Raw genomic sequence first — 22500 nt, 5'->3', positions numbered from 1 at the left:
TTCTTCTGTACATATTTTTAAAAGCAATTCCTTCTCTTTTATTAATTCATCTCTTTTACAATCTTCCAACATATATGTATGTAAATATGATAATATATCTTTAAATTCAGCTTTTCCATTTTTTAATTTCTCATTTAAATTTTGTATTTTCATTATTTTATCATCATCATTATCATTTTCCATAACACCATAATTTTTGGCACTTACACAATATAACATATTATTGTCGAATAAATTATCATTTAAAAAATATACATCATTTTTAAAATCAAACAATTGAAAAATATCAAATGAACTTGCTTTTTCTTCTACTAACAAATTAAACCATTCATACTTATCCCATATTTCTAAATTTAATAAAATATTTTGTATAATTATTCTCCATACTATTTCTTTCCTTTTTAAAAATTTGTTTGCAACATTATCATAATAATTATTACTATCACCATCATCATCATCATCATTTTTATTATTATTATTATTATTATCTCTTTTGTTGTTTATATTTTTTTTTCTTTTTTCTGTGGGCAAATTTTCATTTTTATCACCTGACCTGTTCAGGTATTTTTCTTTTTCTTTATCTTGTTCATGTAAAATATATTTTTCTTCATTTATCCATCTTTCTTTTAATTCTTGGAACCATTTTTCTTTTCTCCATAATTCCAGCATACAATTCTTTTTCTTTATTAATTCTTTCCAGAATTTATTATATTTATTGAATATATTTAAAAAAATAACATTTTTTTTATCCCCCACTGGAAAATAATAATCCTTATTATTATACTCATTTGATTGTTCTTTTTTACTTGTTTCTTCATGTTTTTCATTTTTTTCATCATACAATTTATCATTCCTTATATTTATCTTTTCATCATAAATATTTTTCATTAAATCATTTCTTTTTTTTAAACACTCATCAATTAATTGTTCATTACTTTTAGGAATTGTCACATTTTTTTTCTCTTTCTTTTCATATCTTTTTTTTATTTTATTAACATGTTCTTCATTATCTTTTATGTTATATATTGAATTAATATGACAGTCCTCATCACAATTATTTATTTCATTTATTTTCTTTTTCTTTTTTCTTTTTTTTGTTTTTTTTCTCTTATCTCGATGGTCATAGAATATAATAGCATCATTGTTCTTATTATTTATATCATCTTTTATATCGTCCATCTCTTCAATTTCTTCTACAAAAATCATAAAAAAGTTTGGTTTCTTTTTTTCCCACTCTTCCATTTTAATTTCCTCTATTACACACAAATATATTTCAATTATTGTTATAAATTTAATGAAACGATAAAATATTTCAGATATGTTTATCATATCATTATTTGTATCTTCATTTATTTTTGAACAAATACATTCATTTGGAATATCTGACAGATTATTACAATTATTACAATTATTACAATTCTTACAATTACAATCAACACATATACATTTTTTCTTATTTATCAAATGGGACTCATCTTTATAATTCGCATATGCCTCTTTATTTTCTTCTTTTATAGGATAAAAACATATTTCTGGAGTTCTTTCTTTTTTGTTTTTAATAATAATTTGTCGTGTTGGCCTTTTTCTATATCGTTGAAAGAATAATTTCAAAAGGGTACACTAAAAAATTAAATAAAAAAAAAAAAAAAATGAAGTAAAATAATTAGTGTATATATATATATATATATATATATATATATATATATATATGTTTGTTTGTGTGTATGTTCGTTTGATATATACATTTATATATATATATATTTTTACCTTGAATAAGTAATAGAAAAAGAAAAAATATTTTACTGCTTTCCAAAGTTTTCGAGATATTAATAAATATAGAAGATTCAAAGGATCAGGTAATCTAATCAGATATTCATTATATTTTACAACTAATAAATCTTCTCTCATATTTTTTTCTTTCTCTTTACATACAATGCAATAATAAATATTATCCTTTCTTTTACATAAGATACAATCACAAGTTAGATGATTATCTTTTCTTTTTTTATCATTACAACAAATGTCACATATACTTATCACTTCTGAAGGATCAAAAGCTTTCTCATCTTTATTACTATCATAATTAACTTTATTATATTCAAAAAAATCATAATCTTTTAAATTATATTTATTATCATCTGAAGGACAACCAACATTTTCTTTTATTCGATTTTCTTCTATTTTATCATAAACAGAAAAATTGTTATATCCATCATTTTCTAACATTTCATTATATACATTGGGTATTATATTATATGACATATAATTTTCATTTTCTTTTATATTACTATTATAATATTTAGGAGGAATAATTAATGTGCACTTTTTGTCATCACTTAGATGGTTTTTATTCATATTATCTTTATCACTATAATTAGTGTCATTACTATCATTAGTGTCATCACTATCATTACTATCATCACTCTCATTACTATCATTACTATCATCACTCTCATTACTATCATCACTCTCATTACTATCATTACTATCATCACTATCATCACTATCATTACTATCATCACTATCATCACTATCATTACTATCATCATTATCATCACTCTCATTACTCATCATTACTATCATCACTCTCATTACTATCATTACTATCATCACTCTCATTACTATCATTACTATCATCACTCTCATTACTATCATCACTCTCATTACTTTCATCACTATCATCACTCTCATTACTATCATCACTCTCATCACTTTCATTACTATCATCACTATCATCACTATCATCACTATCATCACTATCATCACTCTCATTACTATCATCACTCTCATCACATTCATCACTTTCATCACATTCATCACTTTCATCAATATAATCAATATCATTTCTATTCCCTGACCATTTTTTAGTTTCCTTTTTGACATTCCTATTATTCACATCTTCCTTTCTCATTTTATCATTAGTTTTATCTTCTCTCATTGTATTTATAATATCATGAAGTGATATTATTTTTACTAAAGATGTGTTATTTTTCTTTTTATCTTTATCTGCAGTGTTCATAACATTCCATTCTTCTCTTATTTCTTCACACAATATTTTATAATTTCTTTTTGGATTTCTCAAACCTGGATACATATCATACTCATATTCGTCATCATAATAATAATTATTAGTAATATTATTATCATCATTATAATTATTATTATATGTTTTATCTTCATTTATTTTATCCTTCAGTATATTATTTATGTCGTTGAAATATTGAACACCCTTTTCTATAAAATAATTGTATATATTAATTAGATAACTAGTCAGAGGATATTTATTCACGTCATCTAATATATAATTTGCGTTTTTGTAGTTGTTATCATTATCTATAAAGTTATTTAAATTAATATGAGTATATTCCTCATTCAAAGAATTAAGAAAATCTTCATTTTTACGATTAAACCATTCTTCCCATAATAATTTTTGATCATATGTATTGTTACATATTGATATATTTTTATTCTTATTCTTATTCTTATTCTTTCTTTTTTTCTTCTTTTTCTTCTTCTTCTTATTTTTTTTCTTCTTCTTCTTTTTGTTCTTATCGCATATATTATCACTCACAGTAGTGTCTACCCTTTTTGTAGTTTCCTTATGCATATCATTTTTATTATCTTCTCTCATATTAACAATATTGTTCTGATCATTTTCTTTTATTTTATTTTCTAAAATGCATAAAATATTATTATATTCTTCGTCATCTAATTTTCTATTATAACTCTCTATAAATATAGATATTAATTCATCTGTATTCTTTTTTAATAGATCATGTATATGTTCCATATTTCTTATGTTTTCTTCTTCGATACATTTATTATGCCTATCATAAATATAATCAGGTATATCATCTTTATTGTAATTAATACTATCACACTCATCATAATTTATATTGTCACACTCATCATAATTTATATTGTCATACTCATCATAATTTATATTGTCATACTCATCATAAACTATATTGTCACACTCATCATAATTTATATTGTCACACTCATCGTAATCTATATTATCACACTCATCATAATCCATACTATCATACTCATCATAATCCATACTATCATACTCATCATAATCTATATTGTCACACTCATCATAATCTATATTGTCATAATCCATACTGTCACCCTTATTATTATTATTATTATCACTAATTTTATCTATATCATATTTTATATTAATGTTCTCTTTATTATTATCCTTTCCTTTCATGTGTATTTCAAACCATGTTATATTCTTTGGAATCTTTCTCTTTGACCCCTCTTCCGTATTATTCATATTTTTTCTCTTCTCTAAATGTATTTCAATTAATGTTTTATGTTTTGGTTTCTTTTTTAGAAACATATTCTCTAAATCCATTTCTTCATGCTCATAATCAATATCTGAATCACTGGATTCTTCTAATATTCTTTGTTCTCTTTCTGATAATATGGAAGCATAAGGGTTTTCAATACAAATATAAGATTGGCTAGTTATACAACAATGTTTCTTAGATTTTATATCATATAATTCAACAGGATCAGATCCAAAAAATTCATAACTATTTATATTTTTTTCATTTGGCATATTATAATTATTTGTAGGTATGTGTAATATGTTTATCATATCGATCCTTTTTTTCTTAACATCTTTCTTTTTTCTTCCAAACAATAAGCCGAAAAAGGTATACTAAAAGAAAGGAACATATATAAATTAATATATATATATATATATATATATATATATATATATATATATGTGTGTATGTCATAATATAAACATACTATATGCAGATTTATATTTATTCATACGTCTTATATGTTCATATCTTACCCTATATAATAATGTTACTAAAATAATTATACCACCTACGGCTGTTAAGAAGGTTGGAAAATTATAATTCTTAAAATCATTCTTTTCAACAGGTGTATCTGTAATTACGCTATGATCATCCTCTGTTCTATTTATTGTCGGAATTGTAGGAGATACTTCTTCTGTATTTATATCCTGTGTACCGTTTTCTTCTTTACCTTCTTTATCTTTTTGAGTTTCTTCCTTTTCGACCGAACTTTCCTCAGTCTCCTTTTGTTCCGTCTCCTCATTTTTAGATTCTATTAAACATTTGCATGTATTTTCATATCCTTCAGGATAACCAAATAATTTTTCAATATCTTGTATATCACAATTAGAACACACTTTTCTTAAATATTCATATGCAGTTGCGTTTCGTGCATCGTCAACTGAATCGTATATATTTTTTTCTTTATCCATGTTATATTTTTTCTCCTGAAGAAGGTATTGCTCACGTCTTGAATCAATCCATTCTTTGTATGATTCACACGGATTTTCACACGATTCTTTAAAGGTTTCTTCACATGAATCTCTATTTGTACATTCCATATTTTTATATATAGACTTACATGATTTCTCAAATTCCTCGATTTTTTTTTTTCTTTCCTCACAAAATTGTTCAGTCCATTCAACAAAACATCTCAATGATTGAGGTATTTCATCAAAATCTTTATGCAAAAAACATAATCGTTCATATGGAAATGTGGATTTAACTTTATCTTTAATTCCACATAACATTCCTTTCCATATTACCCTTCTATATGTATTCCACCATTGTTTACGTGTCATTCCATCCGCTCTTTTTTCGCCTTCTAAATAAAATTCATTTTTTATATTTGCATTCGCTTTTTTGGTGTGTTCTTCCTCTATCCATAGATCAGTACCTTTAATAATATCTGCTAAATCTGCATAGCTTCTTCTTATTGCCGTCATAGCTTTATTCTTATCGTCATATAGTTTCCATAATAATTCACCTTCTTTTTTAGCCACAGAAACAAAAGCATCTATTAGACAATTGGATTTGTCATCTGTAAACATATTATTGACAACATCAAGGCATATTTCTTTTCTTCTTGGAGGACAATATACACCATATTTTTCATCCCCAGAACTACTATTAAATTGATAAATGTTAGTATCAAAATCTTTATTTTCACGCTTTTTTTCCGGACATTTAGATGTTTTACCAATTCCACTGATCATATTACAAACACTAAGCATATTGTGATTTTTAGTACAATCCAATTTGTTACTATATCTTTGTTCACACTTCACATTGATTAATTGATTAAAATTGTTTTCACCTACAAAAAATATAAAATGAATAAATTATATATATATATATATATATATATATATATTTATGTGTATGTTTTCTAATTTTATTACCTGGTATTACAGTTATACTAGTTGTATCACGCCTACGTCTCGACCTAACATGACCCTTATCCCCACTTTCTATCCCATATTCCTTTTTTTTTTCATTTCCTTTTTTCTCTGGACATGCCTTACACACTTCACGATATTCATCATAACTCTGTTCAAATAATTCCCCTTCCTTAGGTATACAATCACATGTCTTACAATTTAATGACATAAACATTTCTGGAGTAAAATTATTTATATATATATTTTTATAATTACCTTCATTTTTCATTTGCTCGAATTTTTTGGCTAGTTCATTCCATTCTTTTTTCTTTTTATCATTCCATTTATAAAAATGATTACATTTGTTTCTACAATTTTTATTACACAGATTAATATTTTTATTACTATAACATTTCTTTTTCAATTCTTTCATTTTTATTAATTTTTGATCACAATATTGTTCTGTCCATTCTATATACCATCTATTAAACTGATCAATTTGGTCACTAGGAAGAGACAGATCTATATATATATCTTCTTGTTTTTTTTTTTGTTTTTTTTGTTTTTTTTTTTCTTTGATTTCCTTTTGAATCTGATTAATCATTCCTGCCCATATAATTTTTTTATGTAAATCCCACCAAAAAACTCGATCCCTTTCCATATTATTTTTTCCTTCTTCAAAAATTTTTTTTATTATTGGTTCGATATATCCATCATGATTATTTTCTACAATATCTAATCCTATAACAATATCTTTTATATCAAAAAAACTATTTTTAATATCTCTCATTGTTTTATGAATATCTCCTTCATGTTTTTCTAGCAAATTTTTAGCAACAACAACACATGTTTTTATAATAGCTTCTAATAATTGTCTTTTCAAATTTGTATTCTTATTGAAATTAATTTCTTGAAAATATTTTGTGCATATGTCTTTTCTCCTGTCTGGGATATAAATATATTCAGATGAATCATATGTTTTTTTATCTTTCTTATTCATCATATTGTCATGATGATACATGTCATTGTGATATATATCATTATCATATATGTCGTGATGTTTTATTCCTTTCTCTCTCATATTATCATTAAGGTTATATTTACATATACCCATTTGATCATTATTATTTACATTTCTAGAACAATAAAATTTGTGTTTAATAATTATATCATCTGACATATCTTTAGCTTCCTTTTCTTTAAAAAGAATCAAATGTGGAAATTTTGTAGATAAATCTAAACTAAGATCATCATTATTAATATTATGTGATAGTATATTATCATTTTTATATATTTTTGTATCATCTTGTAAATATCCATTTATTTCTCTATCATTATTATTATCATTATCATTATTATTATTATTATCATTATTATTATCATTATTATTATTATTATTATTAGGGGTATTATCTATTCTTCTACTTGTATGCTCCTCCGATTTAATATCAACCTTTTCCTTCACACTTCCCTCATCAGATAACAAAAATTTCGGTATCTGAAAAAAATTAGAAATATCATCAGATGTATTGATATTTAAACTATGCCAAATATTATATATTATCTCTGCATATTCATCAGAATGTATTGGTCCTGAATATTTTTCATCTTTACATGTAGCTTCATAAGTGTTATATATTTGCCTAGCATCATATAAATATGATCGATATATTTCTAAATACTTTTCATATTGATCCTTATCTTCATATTTTATTTTATTTAAAAATTCTTCCCATTTTGTTTTTTCTTTTGAAATGTTTTCTAACCATTCTTTAAAAAATCTAAAACATTGAGGATAATCATATTCATCCTTATAAAAATAAGTACATGCAAGTTTGTCAGAAGTTATAGATTTATTGAACCCATCAGATTCTTTAAAATTATCTAATAAATCAATTCCTTCAGATTCTTTTAATTCTTCCATTTTCTTTATTTTTATTCTTTCCATATATTTATCAAAATAATTTGTTCCGACCAGCTGACGAATATTTTTTATAATACATTGTATTTCTTTTGTCATTTCATCTTCTACAATATCATTAGTAAAAAATATATCTATAAAATCATTTATATTTCTATATAAATCTTTACAATAATCTTTGTAGTCATCAAAATTGTTAATATGTTCAATATTTTTAAATTCATTTTTTATATATATTTTTTCGTATATCACCTTTTCGAATTCTTTCATAATATCTTCTTTTAACTTAATAATATTTTTATTTTTTTTATATTTATTATATATATCTTTTAAATTTTCTAAAATATTATCTGTATTTAAATTATGTCTTCTTACAGGTACTAATTTTTTATTAATAGTATATATGTCACATGTTGTATCTTCATTTATATTATTTTTTATTTTATCTTTTAATTTTTCTTCTATAAATTTATTTATGTCTATATTAAGATATATATGTGAAATGTTTTCTTTTTTCAATGCTTCATCTATTTGTCTATCTCTTTCTTTTATCTTTATTTTTAATTCATCTTCTAGAAAATTATTAATAATAATATTCCATTCAAATAATATATGAGAATAATTATCTTTATCGTCATAATGTTTCAGCATATACTGCAATACGATTTTTTGTATTTCTCTCCATATATAATAATTTATGTTCTTCATTGAATTGTCATCTATTATATTATTCGATCCTTCAATTTGTTCATTATTTTGTTCGATTTTTTCGATTTGTTCATTATTTTGTTCGATTTTTTCGATTTGATAATTATTTTGTTTTATTTGTTCAGCACTACTTTCACTCTCTTCATTATTTCTTAATTCATTATGCGATGTGTCATGCATATTACTCCTATTTACATCTGTCAAATATTTGTGTAGTATTAAATAACTTGGAGTATTCCATACTTCATTTTTTATCTCATATTTTAGTAGCCTTATCCATCTCCAAAAATAATCATTATCATATTGGGTTGTATCATATGATGTATTATATTTTTCATCTGTTCTTTTGTTTATTTCTCTTTTTAATATATTTTTTTTAAGCATCCACGCATTTTTATTACCCTCAAGACTTTCAATATAATTCCTCATCGTTAGTAAAAAATGCAGCAACTAAAATACATCGGTCCAATATATTAAACGAGTATGCAATAAATAAATCAAGCTGTAATTATATATATATATATATATATATATATTTATATATTTATGTGCATGCATGTGTGTGTATATATATTATATTCTTCTATTCATATAAGACATATATAGCTACGTTTTCTTCTACTATTATTAAATTATCTGATAAAAATGTTATGTCATACCATTCAAGATATATGAATGCCATTATATTATTATTATCAGGAGGTTATAGAAAAAAAAATAATAATATATTTAATATATTTAATATATATATAATAAGTATTATAATGACAAGCCTATACCGTCGTATGTATATATAAATAATATGTAAAATTAAGTAGTTACATAAAAATGTATAAACATATTATATACTTTTTATATATCCTTACAAATATAAAAATAAAAGGTGCACATATATATATGTATATATTATAATATATTATAATATATTGAATCCTTATATATAAAAAATGACGACCACAAAAAAAAATTAAAAAAATAAAAAAAAAAGAGAAATTATAATAATACCTTATAGTATATTATAAATAATATAATTATATATAATATTGTTATATTATATAAATAATTGATTATATTTTCATTTTTATTTTTTATGTTTTTTTAATATAATAAATATGTATCCACATAATACCCATCCATCCATCCATATATATATATATATATATATATATATTTATTTATATATTTATATTTATTTATAATTATTTTGATTTAATTTTCATGTTCTAAAACGTTAACATATATATATACATATTTTTTTATGTTCGTACCTTCATATCCTTATTTATCCCTACAACCAATATTATAAATATCACATCGAAAATAAAAAATATATATATTATTCTTATTGCATTATCCATTTTAACGTAATAATAATTATATTTTATTTAATATAAATTATATAATATTATATTATTAATATATATATGTATCCATTTTATCAACCATATTGTTTACAAATATAAATAATATAAACCATGTATTTTGTTATCTAACCTAATATATATATATATTATTAGCATGCATGTATAAATATTAAAAAAAATAATAATAATAATAAAATAATTCAAACATTAAAAATAATCTAATATTATAAATATATGAATTTTCAAATAAACATATACATATATGTTACATTTAAAAATTTTTTTTTTTTTTTTTTTTTTTTTTTTTTTTTTTTGTTGTAAATATTTTGACTATTATTATATACATATACATCTTTTGTATATTAGAATGTTTCTAATATTAAATGAACATCTTTACAACAAAAAAATATATATATATATATTATTATATATGTTCATGATAAAATATTAATTACTAATTATAATTGGTTGTGCATATGTAATTCTTTTCTTTTCATTTATTTTATTGTTTGATTGTTTTTTTTTTATAATTATAAAATAATAATATTAATATATATATATGTATGTATAACGTTTTATTATTATCATTATTTTGATCATGTATATAAAAAAAAAAAAAAAAAAAAGTGCACGAACATACTTTATATTAAACATCATTATTTTAGTATATAAATAGTTATATATTTCTTCTTAGTAGTATATAGATACATAAAAAAATTATAAATATAAATAAATAAATATATATATATATATAATACATAATAACACCATGTTTTATTAATATATACTTTTAAATGTAACCGTTAGAACGATTTAATAAGATAAGTGCAATTAAATATAAATATATATACAATATGTGCAATATGTATATATATATAAACATTAGACGACCTAAAAATTTTGGATTCTACTTATTCAAAAGTATACAAATGATAATAAATAAATAAATAAATATATATATATATATATATATATATATATGTAGCACTCCTTAGTACCTATCTATATATCGACACCTATTATTTACTCAAGTCATATAATAAATATATATATATTATATGATATATATATGTATATGTGATATATACATATTACTTACATATATATGATATACATATAGGACTATTTTGTATTAATAATATTATAATTAAAAAAAAAAAAAAAAAAAAAAAAAAAAAAAACCCAACCATCTACACATGCATATAATATATATATATATATATATATATATATATGTGTAATAATAAATTTAATGAGCACATTATATTTTTAATAATAGACGCTTCTTATTATTTATTTCGTGGGTATCCTTTACTTTTACGAACAAATAAATTTATTATATGCTTACTAAAAATAATAATATATATATATATGTGCATGTATATATGTATTTATTTATTTATTTATTTATTTTTAATTTGTATCCTTAAGGTTCTTATGAATGAATACTTATTTCACCTTAACAACCAAAAATATAGCACCACTTTTTTTCTTTTTTTTTTGTTCTATGTTTTTATTATAAAAACGAAAAGATGACAGTTGTATTATATTATATGTGATAATTAAATAAATGTATATATATAGGCATGACATGGGGTAAAAAATACATACATACATATATATATATATGTATGTATATTTATTTATATTTATTATTACATATCATGTTATTAATACGAATTGATTTTCATTATTTAAAAATATATATATAATTATATGTCCAAATATTATTAGTTTCACGTTCCTTATATTTTGAATGTAACCTAAGATACTAAATATAAATATAATATATATATATATATATATATATATATATATATATATATATATTATATAAATAAGAGAAGAAGAAAAAAAGGAACAATAATAAAAAGATTTATATGTATTTATATATATATATATATTTTTTTTTTTTTTTTTTTTCTTGTTATATTAAATATTTAAAAATAAATACCCCCATTTCTTATATTTATTTTGTGTAATCCTTAGGAGAAATATATAAATCTATTCACTTAATTGTTTTCCTTTATGCTTTCTTAATTCTCTTATATAATTACACATTATTTTTTTTTTTTCTTTATATTTGAGATTATATCTTGAAATAAAAATATATAAATAAATAAATAATAAGGAAATTAATTTAAATAATTAATATTTAATTATATATTTCTCAAATGTGTAAATATTTATAAATATTATAAAGTTATAATGTTTTTTTTTTTTTTTTTTTTTTTTTTTTTTGGGGAACAGGTGAGAGGTGTAAATATATACCTCATCTAATATTTATGTATAGGCCTAATGTAATATAAGCAAATAAATAATAAAAAGAAAAAAATAAAATAAATAAAAAATATAAAAAATAAAATAAATTTAAAAAAACTAATCATTTCAGTTAGTGCACTATGGAATATATCATAAATATTTTTTTTTTTTTTTTTTTTTATAATAAAATGTAAAATATTAATATATATATATAATATTATAATAATAATCATTATAATTACTATTACTATTGGTATTATGCCGAATTACTACTTCAATCAATCACAATATATTTTATATATAATAAAAAATAATATTTAAAAAAATAATAATTTTAGTTCTTCATGGGTAATCTTATTTTTTCTTAATAATGTCTAACATAATACAAAAAAAAAAAAAAAAAAAAAAAAAAAAAAAATATACATATATATATATATTTATATATATACACAAAACATAAAATTAATTACTTTGTTTATTATTACATCATATATAAATATATATATATATATATATATATATATATATATATATATATACATATATTTATATTTATATTTATATTTATTTATTTACAAAAAAATGAATTATATCTTAAAAAATATTATATATATATATAATATATATATGTGTATGAATATATCAAATTAGTTATATATATTTAATTTATATATATATTTTATATTTATTTTAGTTGTTTTCTTTAAATATCTCCTTTATTAATTTTTTTTGCTCTTTTTTAATTGTATTAGGATATATAATATCAAATTCAACAATAAGATTTCCTCTAATATTTGGATCTCTTGAATAAGGCATTCCTTCATTTGTTATAACTTTCTTTGTATCTGGTTTCACTACTTCATCTATTTGTATATATATCTCTCTATTATCTAAAGATTTAATAACAAAATCAAATCCTGTTAGTGATTGTTCTAATGTTATTATATGTCTATAATATAAATCTCGAGACTTTCTTACAAATCTATTATGATTTTTTGTATGTAAAACTAAAACTAAGTCACCAGGATAAGAATCTGGAGAACTCTGATCCCCTTCACCATGGAACGTTAATTTTGTTCCATTATTCCATCCTTGTCTTATATCAACATTTAAATAATAATCTTCATAATATAAATAAGATCCATCATATCTCTTTCTTGTTACTTTTAATTTTTTAGTGCACCCGTTATATAAATCTTCTAATGATACGTAAAGGGGTACTTCATATTCTTCCACATTATTACAACTGCAATCTAAAAATATATATATATGTATGTATATTTTTATATATATATTTTTTTATATATGTATATATATATATATATATATATATTTTTTTTTTTTTATTTTTATATTTTTATATTTTGGCAAAACCAAAAATGCCTACCTTCCGAAACCTCATTCCTCATTGGATATAAATTTTTAATATGAGTAAAAATATTATTATTTCCAAAACTTCCAGATTTTGAAAAATATTTATTATAAAAACTATATGCCTTTGTAAATACTTCTAATGGATTTATTGATATATTTCCTTCAACATTTGAACTATTAAATCCTGATTGTTTTAATGCATCTATTCCAAATAAATCATATTTTTCTCTTTGTTCATTATCTGATAAAACACTATAAGCTTCACATATATTTTTAAACTTTTCTTCGGCTTCCTCTTTTGTTCCTTTGTGAACATGTTTATCAGGATGCCACTTCATGGCTAGCTTTAAATATGCTCTTCTTAAATCATCTTCTGAGCATCCTTTACTAACTCCCAACACAGAATAATAATCCTAAAATAAAAAATATATATACATGTAAATATGTTATATATATATATATATATATATATGTATATATGTACTTGTGCATTTTATTTTTTTTATTTTATTTTGTTTTTATTTTATTTTTTTTTTTTTTTTTTATATTACCACTGATGAATTTCCAAAACCCAAATTGTCCTTATTGAAAAAGAAATTTTTATTACTTTCAGCTAGCCATCTTTTATATATTATCCCTATCTCTTCATTATAAACTCCTATATCTTTATTATATACATATTGTGCCTGTAATTTATAAATTAAAATAATATATATACATATATATATATATATATATATATATTTATAGTATACATGTTAAAATAAATTATAAAATTTGTAGTAATTTTTCTATTTTTTTCTATTTTTTATTTTTTTGTCATCTTACGTATTTAAAACAATTCACTGTAATTACCAAAAGGGATATAAAACATGCGTTCATAAAAAATTTGGAAAAATAAAAAATTTCTTGTAAATTAGTTTTCCTTAAGGTTGCCATTTATACTTTATAATATAACCCCAGTTCAATAAAATAAGTCTTTTTTTTTTTTTTTTATAGATATTTTAGATGTATTAATATCTAGTCATATGCATATATAAGATATATTATTAGATATAACTATAAATTAAATGCACAAATTTTGTGCCGACATAAATAAAAAGAAGGCAAGAGAAAATAAAAATAAAACATAAATAAAAAAAAAATTTATATAACATATACCATATATATAATATAGGTATATGTATTTCTTTTTATTTCCTCTTTATTTTCCTCTTTATTTTCCTTTTTATTTTCCTTTTTAATTTTATGACATTATACAAACAAAAAATATACTACAATAGTATAGATTAATTATTATTCTTTCTAAGTTTCAAAAAAAAAAAAAAAATAAATCTAAATAAAAATTAAATTAAAACATAACAAAACAAAACAATACAAATAAAACAATGAAACAATGAAATAATCATAAAATTAACAAATGGAATTACTTAAAAATTTATATTTATAAAAAAATATATTATTTCTTAATAACTTAAAAATAAAAATATAGAATAATATTCTTAAAAAAATACATACAAATTTGTCCTTCAATTATTATGACATACGGTACCAAAAAAAAATATATTTATATATATAATATATTATAATTAAGTGGTAATATTTATAAAAAAAGGATCAAAAAAATTAATAAATATACAAAATGTTTTCTCATATATATTATATATAATAATGTTTATTTATTTATTTATTTTTTATTTTTTACCATCTTATTTTTATTAAAAGAAAAAAAAAAAAAAAAAAAGTACAACAAAAACATAAAGTTTTATAAAAGTCCTTAAAAAATAATATATATAATTATATATATCATTATAATGTAAAGATGATATAAATATAACAAAAGGAATAATAAAATAAACCTATCTAAAATATATTTATTATAACTAAATATATAATATTAAAAAAAATACCTTTTTTTTTCTTTAATATTATATATATATATAATATATTTATATATTATATTTTATAGTGATGTTAATATTTTTTTTTTTAAATGGTGATCCCTATAAATTTTTTGAGCATATATTATTTATCTTTTTATATTTATTTTCAGATAATAAAAAAAAAATACTAATTGTAGTATAGGACATGTGATTTTTTATGAAATAATATTAAAAAAAAATATATATATTATATATTATTATATAATAATAAACATTTTTTTCATATTATAATATAATATTTTATTTATAAAAAATATATAATTTTTTACATTTAAATAAAGAAAAAAAGTAAGAAAAAGAAAAAAAAAAAAAATTAAATAATTTTATTTAGTACTTCCAATATTTTCTATGATTTTTAAAATTTATTCTCATTTTCCTTATTATCATTAATTAATATTTTTTTATTCATATATATTTACATTTTTAATATTGAAAATATATTATATATAAATTATATTTTTTTTTGAAGTGTCACTTGTGTAATTAGTATAAAAAATATAAAAGTATGCATCTTATAAAAAAAAAAATTTTTAAATAATACACCATAATATATATATATATATATCATGAAAAAAAAAAAAAAAAAAAAAAAAAAAAAAAAACCTGTACAATTCATAATTATTTTAAGTAGCTAGCCAAAATATATTTATAATTGCAATATATATGATTATAAATAAATAATAATAAAAACATTACATAAACAATATATATATATATATATAATTAAATATAATATTGTGCATACATAAAAAATAAAGGGTAGTAAATAAAATACACTACCATTAAACCTTTTTATATAATGATATATTTATTTTTATATGTTTATGATATATTCTTTGATCTACGTTTTTATTTAATAAACTTACATGAAATATATAAACACATTCATGTATTTATATAATTATATTTGTTTATGTAAATTTCACAGATTGGTTTATCTTCAATAAACTTATTTATTAAAAATATCAGACAGCAAAAAAAAAAAAAATAAAATAATAAATAAAATTAAATTAAAAAGAATAAAACAAAATATGGAATAAATATATATATATATATATATATATATATATATATATAATAAACTTAAACAAATCATATGGGTTATGTTTTAAAAAAAAATACAAAAAAATAAAATATATATTATTTATTAATGATTAAAAATTATCTTTCCTTTTATTTTTTTGTATTTTTTAATATATGTACAACACATAAAAAAAAAAAAAAAAAAATTTAAATGTACAAAATAAAATGTAACCATATATGTAATCATACAAATAAGACCCATTCATAAAATGCAATTTTTTTTTTTTTATTAATATCATTATAAATACAAATAATTTTATAAAATATTAAATATATTATTTATATATTCTTAATAGTTATATTTCTTCTGAATAAAAGGTCAACATTTCTTTTGTTTTATAAATATCCCTTAATATACTCATTTTATTTTTTATATCCTTCAAAGGTTTATGTTCACATATATTATGACTCAACCTTTTTTCCTTCTTTATATTTACAAATTTCAACCAATCTTTTTCATTATCCTCATCAATCCATTGAAAATTTTGATCATCATAATTTTTTATAAACATATTGTTATAAACAATTAACATCGATTGTTTTATTATATCAAGTATGGTTTCATAATTATCTTTTTGTCTTAAGAAATTAAAATGTGTACTTCCCTTATCCATCCAATATTTCTTTAATTTTTTATACCACTCTTCTTTTTTTTTTTTTTTATCATCTTTTTGTTGAGATAATAAATATTCACATGAATTATAAATATCACTTTTTAGTTTATTTAACATTTGTATTATTATATCATTGTTCTTACATAAATATCCTTTTTTTATTCCTTCTATACATATATCAATAAATAATTCTTTAGTTCTTAAAAATTCATCTTCTTTAAATCTTTCTAATATCATCATATGTATTTGTAACCATGCAATTAACTTGTAATTTTTTTTTTTTTTATTTATTTCTACTTCTAAAAATGGATTCTTTTCACCTTCATAACAATCTTTTAATTCTTCTGTATGTTTATTGATCCATTTTCTAAACACAATTTTTTCTTCTTCAATCATAAAATTTGTGTTTGATTCATTACAATTTTTATTACTTTCATCATTTCTATTTTTTGATGAATTCAAATAATTTAATATTTCTTCTTCCCATTCCTTTTTTAAATTATGAAACCATTCTTCTCTTTTCCATTTTTCTAATATATATCTGTGTGTTTCTATAAATGTATCCCACATTATATTTTTATTCATACTAAAAATTTCATCCTCTAAAATGTTTCTACTATTATCTTTGTTCTCATTTTTTATATATTCTTCTATGCATATATCTAAAAAGTCATATTTATTTTCTTCCCATTCTTTTTTTTTACATTCATCTATTAAATCTAAATGTAGTTTAATAACTTGTATCCATTCATTATTATGTTGATTGAACATAATATTTATTTGATCATTATTTCTATTTATATCTTCTTTATTTTGATTAATTGGGTTCTCACTAAATTCATTATTAAAAGTATTATTTTTTTTATTATCTTCATATTTGTGTTCCTCTAAAAAATTATTCTCATGATAATCTTCTGTGTTTCCTTGTAAAGTCATATTATCAAACATATATTTTATCTCATAACATTTCATTTTATTTTCCTCTTTGTTAATATTTTTATTTATATATATATTTGTATTCTCATTATTTTTCTTATTAATATATATAATATTATTTTCATCTTTACTATTATTTTCTATTACCTTTAACCAATCATTTTCATTGTCCTCATCAATCCATTTAAAATTTATCTCTTCCAATAATTTATGTAATATATTCTTCTCTATATATGTCACAGATTTTTCTATCACATCTTTATATATATCATTATTATTTTTTAATGGAATATAATTTAATCTTTTATTTTCTTCTACCTTCCAATTATTTTTTAATTCTTCAAACCATTTTTCCTTTTTCCACTTACATAAAGATTGATTTATAGGTAACGTATGAATATCTTTCTTGATATCTTCAACAATATCTATTATATATTCTTTATCTTTTATATTCTCAATGAGTGTATCCACATATGTCTCTTTCTTTTTTATACAACTATCCTTTTCTGCCTCTTCCATCACACACATATATATTTGTATCCACAAATTTAATTTCAATTTTTCTTTTTTTTCACTCATATTATAAATGTATTCACAATTTTTATCACTTTCTATATAATCATTTAATAATATATCTATTATTTCATCACTTATTGGGTTATTTTTATTTATTTCTTCGAATAATTTGTGAAACCACTGATCAATTATTTTTTCTCTTATTCTATATGGATGTTTAGCAATCCATCTTTTCCAAATAATTTTTTGCCTTTGTGACATATTATATGTATCACCTCTCAAACTAAGCAACAAATCTTTGTATATTTTTTTCATATATTCCTCTTCTTCTCTCTTCCAATCATTTTTTAAATATTCAAATGATTCCTCTTCTTTCCATTGATCTAAAATATATTTATGTCTCTCCATCCATTTATTCCACAAAAAAGTTTGTCCTTTTATCATTACGTCTGTGCTATTAAAATCATCATCTTCATTATATAAACATTTTCTATTTTTTTCATTCATAAATTCGTTGATACATATAGATAAAAAATCGTGCTTGTTCATATCCCATTCTTCATTGTGTATCTCTTCAATGACTACCAGTTGAATCTCTATTATAGTTTTCCACTTCCATCTTTCTTTCTTTTCTTTGATTGTGCTCATTACATCGACACTTTTTATATCTTCATCATTATATATATTATTATAATCATATGTATTCTCCTCACTTATATGTTCCACATTTATATATTTATTTTTTTCTCTTTCTATTTTTTCATTACCAATCCTTTCAATCTGATCTTCTATTTTGTATACATCTTCCTCTTCTTTCTCATATGGTAAGATGAGTGATCTTTTATTTAATTCATTATCATTACAATCATCTTCATCAAATTTATTATTTTCATCATCAATATCTTCATATCTTTCTAACATCTTTGCATTCATATTATCCTCATTAATCAGTACAGATTTTCTTCTTCTTTTCTTCTTTTTCTTATTAAACATTCCCAAGGAGCTATGCTATAAATAAATAAATATAAATATATGTATATTTATATATATATATATATATATATATATATTTTATTTTTTACCTTATTAGAAAAAATGAAAAGAAATATAACTCCAAATATTGCTAAAGCAATTAAAATGTTTTTTGTAAGGGATGAAAAATCAAAGAAGGAAGAAAAACTTTGATGTGTTTTATTGATAATAGGTGTACCACCATTTAAACCTTTTGTTGTAATTATTGATGCTTCTTTTGAAAGGTGTTGTGTAGCTGACCTTTTTGTACGACCGTTACTTGTAGGACCTACACTTGTAGAATCTTCTCTTTCAGTTTCTTTTCCTTTTTGTTCTTGACTTTTAGAATCAGTTTGTCCTGATCCCCCCCTTTCACTCATCGATTGAGCAAGAGAAGAATGTTGTTGTGCTGGTATAGATATACCTTGAGGCAATGACGCTGAAGCCTCAACTGAATTAATATCTAACACTTGACTCATCATTAATTCAGATTTATGATTTAAACTTCTATGACTTCCCATTGTAGAAACTGTCGTAATACGTGAAATTTCATTACTTATATTACCTCCATTAGAGGAAGGACCCATACGAGAACTTTTAATACCAATAAAATTACTACTTTTTTTACATGGAGAACCACCATCTGTATAAATAATTCCTTCACACATTTTTCCATCATATGTAACAGGAACTTCCTCTTTTATGGGTCCAGGAAAAGTTGAAACAAAATTACCTTCGATATCAGCAGAAACAGGTTCTTCATGATTTGTTCTAATTTCATTACTTATAATTTGTTGAGTACTTGTTTCTGATATAAAAGAATCTGATTTATCAGATGTACCATCTTCAAATACATGGTTTTGAATTTCATTCGTTTCAGAATTTGGTGAATTATCACTCTTAGTTACAGTATTGTATTGGGTCTCTTCTTGACTGTCATCAATAGCACGATCCTTTTCTTTCCCAATTTCAGTCTGAACATCATTAAGGTTATTATTAAGTTCATTCGTCATTCCTGAATCAGTAGAAGAAACCAAATCATCCATACTTCGTTTCTCATTAAAATCCTGAAATTTAGAATCATTAGATTCTTCAACACCATCAGATTCCTTTTCTTGTTCAATAGTAAAATTTCTATCTTCTTCAGATCTATCTTTTTCACTTCCTTCATGATTAGGACCATCTTTAGATTCTTTATTAGATGTTTTATCACCATCTCCTTGTTCAAAAGTATCCTTATTCAAATTGTATGTATTACCTTTTTCTCTTCTCATATCATCTTTATTTTCATTGGGTCTACTCCTATTATGACTACCAGAATCAGAAGAACTATTTTTTCCTACATCATTTATATCACTATCAGATCCAACTTTATTATCTTGTCCACGTTCACCATCTTCACTTGAATCTTCCTTTCTCTTAGCTATCTCTTTAGTAGCATCTTTCTCACCAGAACCCATTTTATCTCTTACTTTATTGACAATCTCACTTGCAGTATCAACAGCTTTGCGTGGATATATATTAATGTGAGTAGGCCCTTGTGGTATTCTACTAATTCCACCATATAATCCCTTGTAAATACGTGGAGATCGAGGAAAAAAAGGTATACTGATAGAAGGATATGGAATATTAGATAGAGAAAAATCAGATAAATCAAAATCGGTATAATCAGAAAAATTTGGAAATGGAATACCAAAAATGCTATTTATACCATCATCATTTGGTCTTGATTCAATCGTACCTTCAATATCTTGATTTAAATCACTATCAGTTTCGAATTCATGTGTCTCTTGTTTCGTCGAAGACATTTCATCTTCAATTTCTTTTTCACCTTTTATATTATGATCACCATTTTGCATATAAGGGATTTCTTCAATAGAGGGAGATCCTTTTCTTCTTTTCTTCTTCGTCTCACTGTCTGATATAACATTCCCACTTTTTCCTTTTAATCTGTTCTCTTTTTTGTTCTCATCACCACCACTGTCTCTATTTTTTTTAGGTCTTTGGGAACGGTTTTTCTCAGTTTTTTTATTACCATTACGTGATCGCGATGAATAAGTGCCCTCATTAGTAACTCCACGTGATCCTTCTCCATTATTCCTTTGATGTTTTGCAGATCCTTTAACAGAACCTTTAGTTTTTTTCTTAGAACGATCAACAGTAGCTGTTCCAACTTGATCTGTTTCCTGATATTCACTTTTATTTTTGTGTTCTTCAGTACATTGTTTTTCCTCACATTCTTTTGGAGAAGAATCAATGGAATTTGGTAGGTTCTCTTTTTCAGGTTCTTCATCATCACTACTTACTTCAATTAAATTACAATCATCTTTACTACAATCCAACACAACACATTTACCATCAGCACAATCATCAGTAGTATATTCATTAACAGCTTCTTCGACTACAGATGTTTTCGGAGAAAAAAACGATTCAGTAGGTTTACGTCCGACTCCATAAATTTCTTGAAGAACACCAGTAGGTTTTTTTTCTTTTCCTTTGTGTTTTTTTTCTTTACTTTTTAATTGGTTTCTTTCATCTACTGTATTTTGATCACCTCCTCCTT

The 22500-nt window shown here is 21.4% G+C and overlaps 3 protein-coding genes across 3 annotated transcripts in view; all 3 read right to left on the bottom strand.

Annotated features, from left to right (window-relative positions):
• PADL01_0111300 (DBL containing protein, unknown function) overlaps positions 1 to 9263 on the bottom strand; it is a gene marked incomplete at both ends in the record, with an annotated part of 9299 nt that extends 36 nt beyond the window's left edge. The window contains 5 exon segments of the mRNA XM_028680715.1: positions 1 to 1620; positions 1768 to 2556; positions 2573 to 4675; positions 4820 to 6141; positions 6227 to 9263. The exon segment at positions 1 to 1620 is cut by the window's left edge and continues 36 nt beyond it. Of these exon segments, the coding sequence (XP_028536229.1) occupies positions 1 to 1620; positions 1768 to 2556; positions 2573 to 4675; positions 4820 to 6141; positions 6227 to 9263 (8871 nt within the window).
• Positions 9264 to 13150: 3887 nt separating this feature from the next.
• PADL01_0111200 (heat shock protein 40, type II) lies at positions 13151 to 14773 on the bottom strand (the record flags this gene model as incomplete). Its single annotated transcript, XM_028680704.1, has 4 exons — positions 13151 to 13713; positions 13848 to 14247; positions 14386 to 14520; positions 14663 to 14773. 4 exons carry the CDS (start codon positions 14771 to 14773, stop codon positions 13151 to 13153), a joined length of 1209 nt encoding a protein of 402 aa, XP_028536228.1.
• A 2383-nt stretch (positions 14774 to 17156) lies between these two features.
• PADL01_0111100 (surface-associated interspersed protein 1.2 putative) overlaps positions 17157 to 22500 on the bottom strand; it is a gene marked incomplete at both ends in the record, with an annotated part of 5996 nt that continues 652 nt past the window's right edge. The window contains 2 exons of the mRNA XM_028680693.1: positions 17157 to 19934; positions 20009 to 22500. The exon at positions 20009 to 22500 is cut by the window's right edge and continues 652 nt beyond it. Of these exons, the coding sequence (XP_028536227.1) occupies positions 17157 to 19934; positions 20009 to 22500 (5270 nt within the window). The remainder of the gene's footprint in view (positions 19935 to 20008) is intronic.

This window comes from Plasmodium sp. gorilla clade G2 (assembly GCF_900097015.1).
Source record: "Plasmodium sp. gorilla clade G2 genome assembly, chromosome: 1".
NCBI classification, from domain to species: domain Eukaryota; phylum Apicomplexa; class Aconoidasida; order Haemosporida; family Plasmodiidae; genus Plasmodium; species Plasmodium adleri (nom. inval.).
The sequence above is the reverse complement of the archived record's forward strand: the minus strand, read 5'-3'. Positions and strand labels throughout refer to the sequence as shown.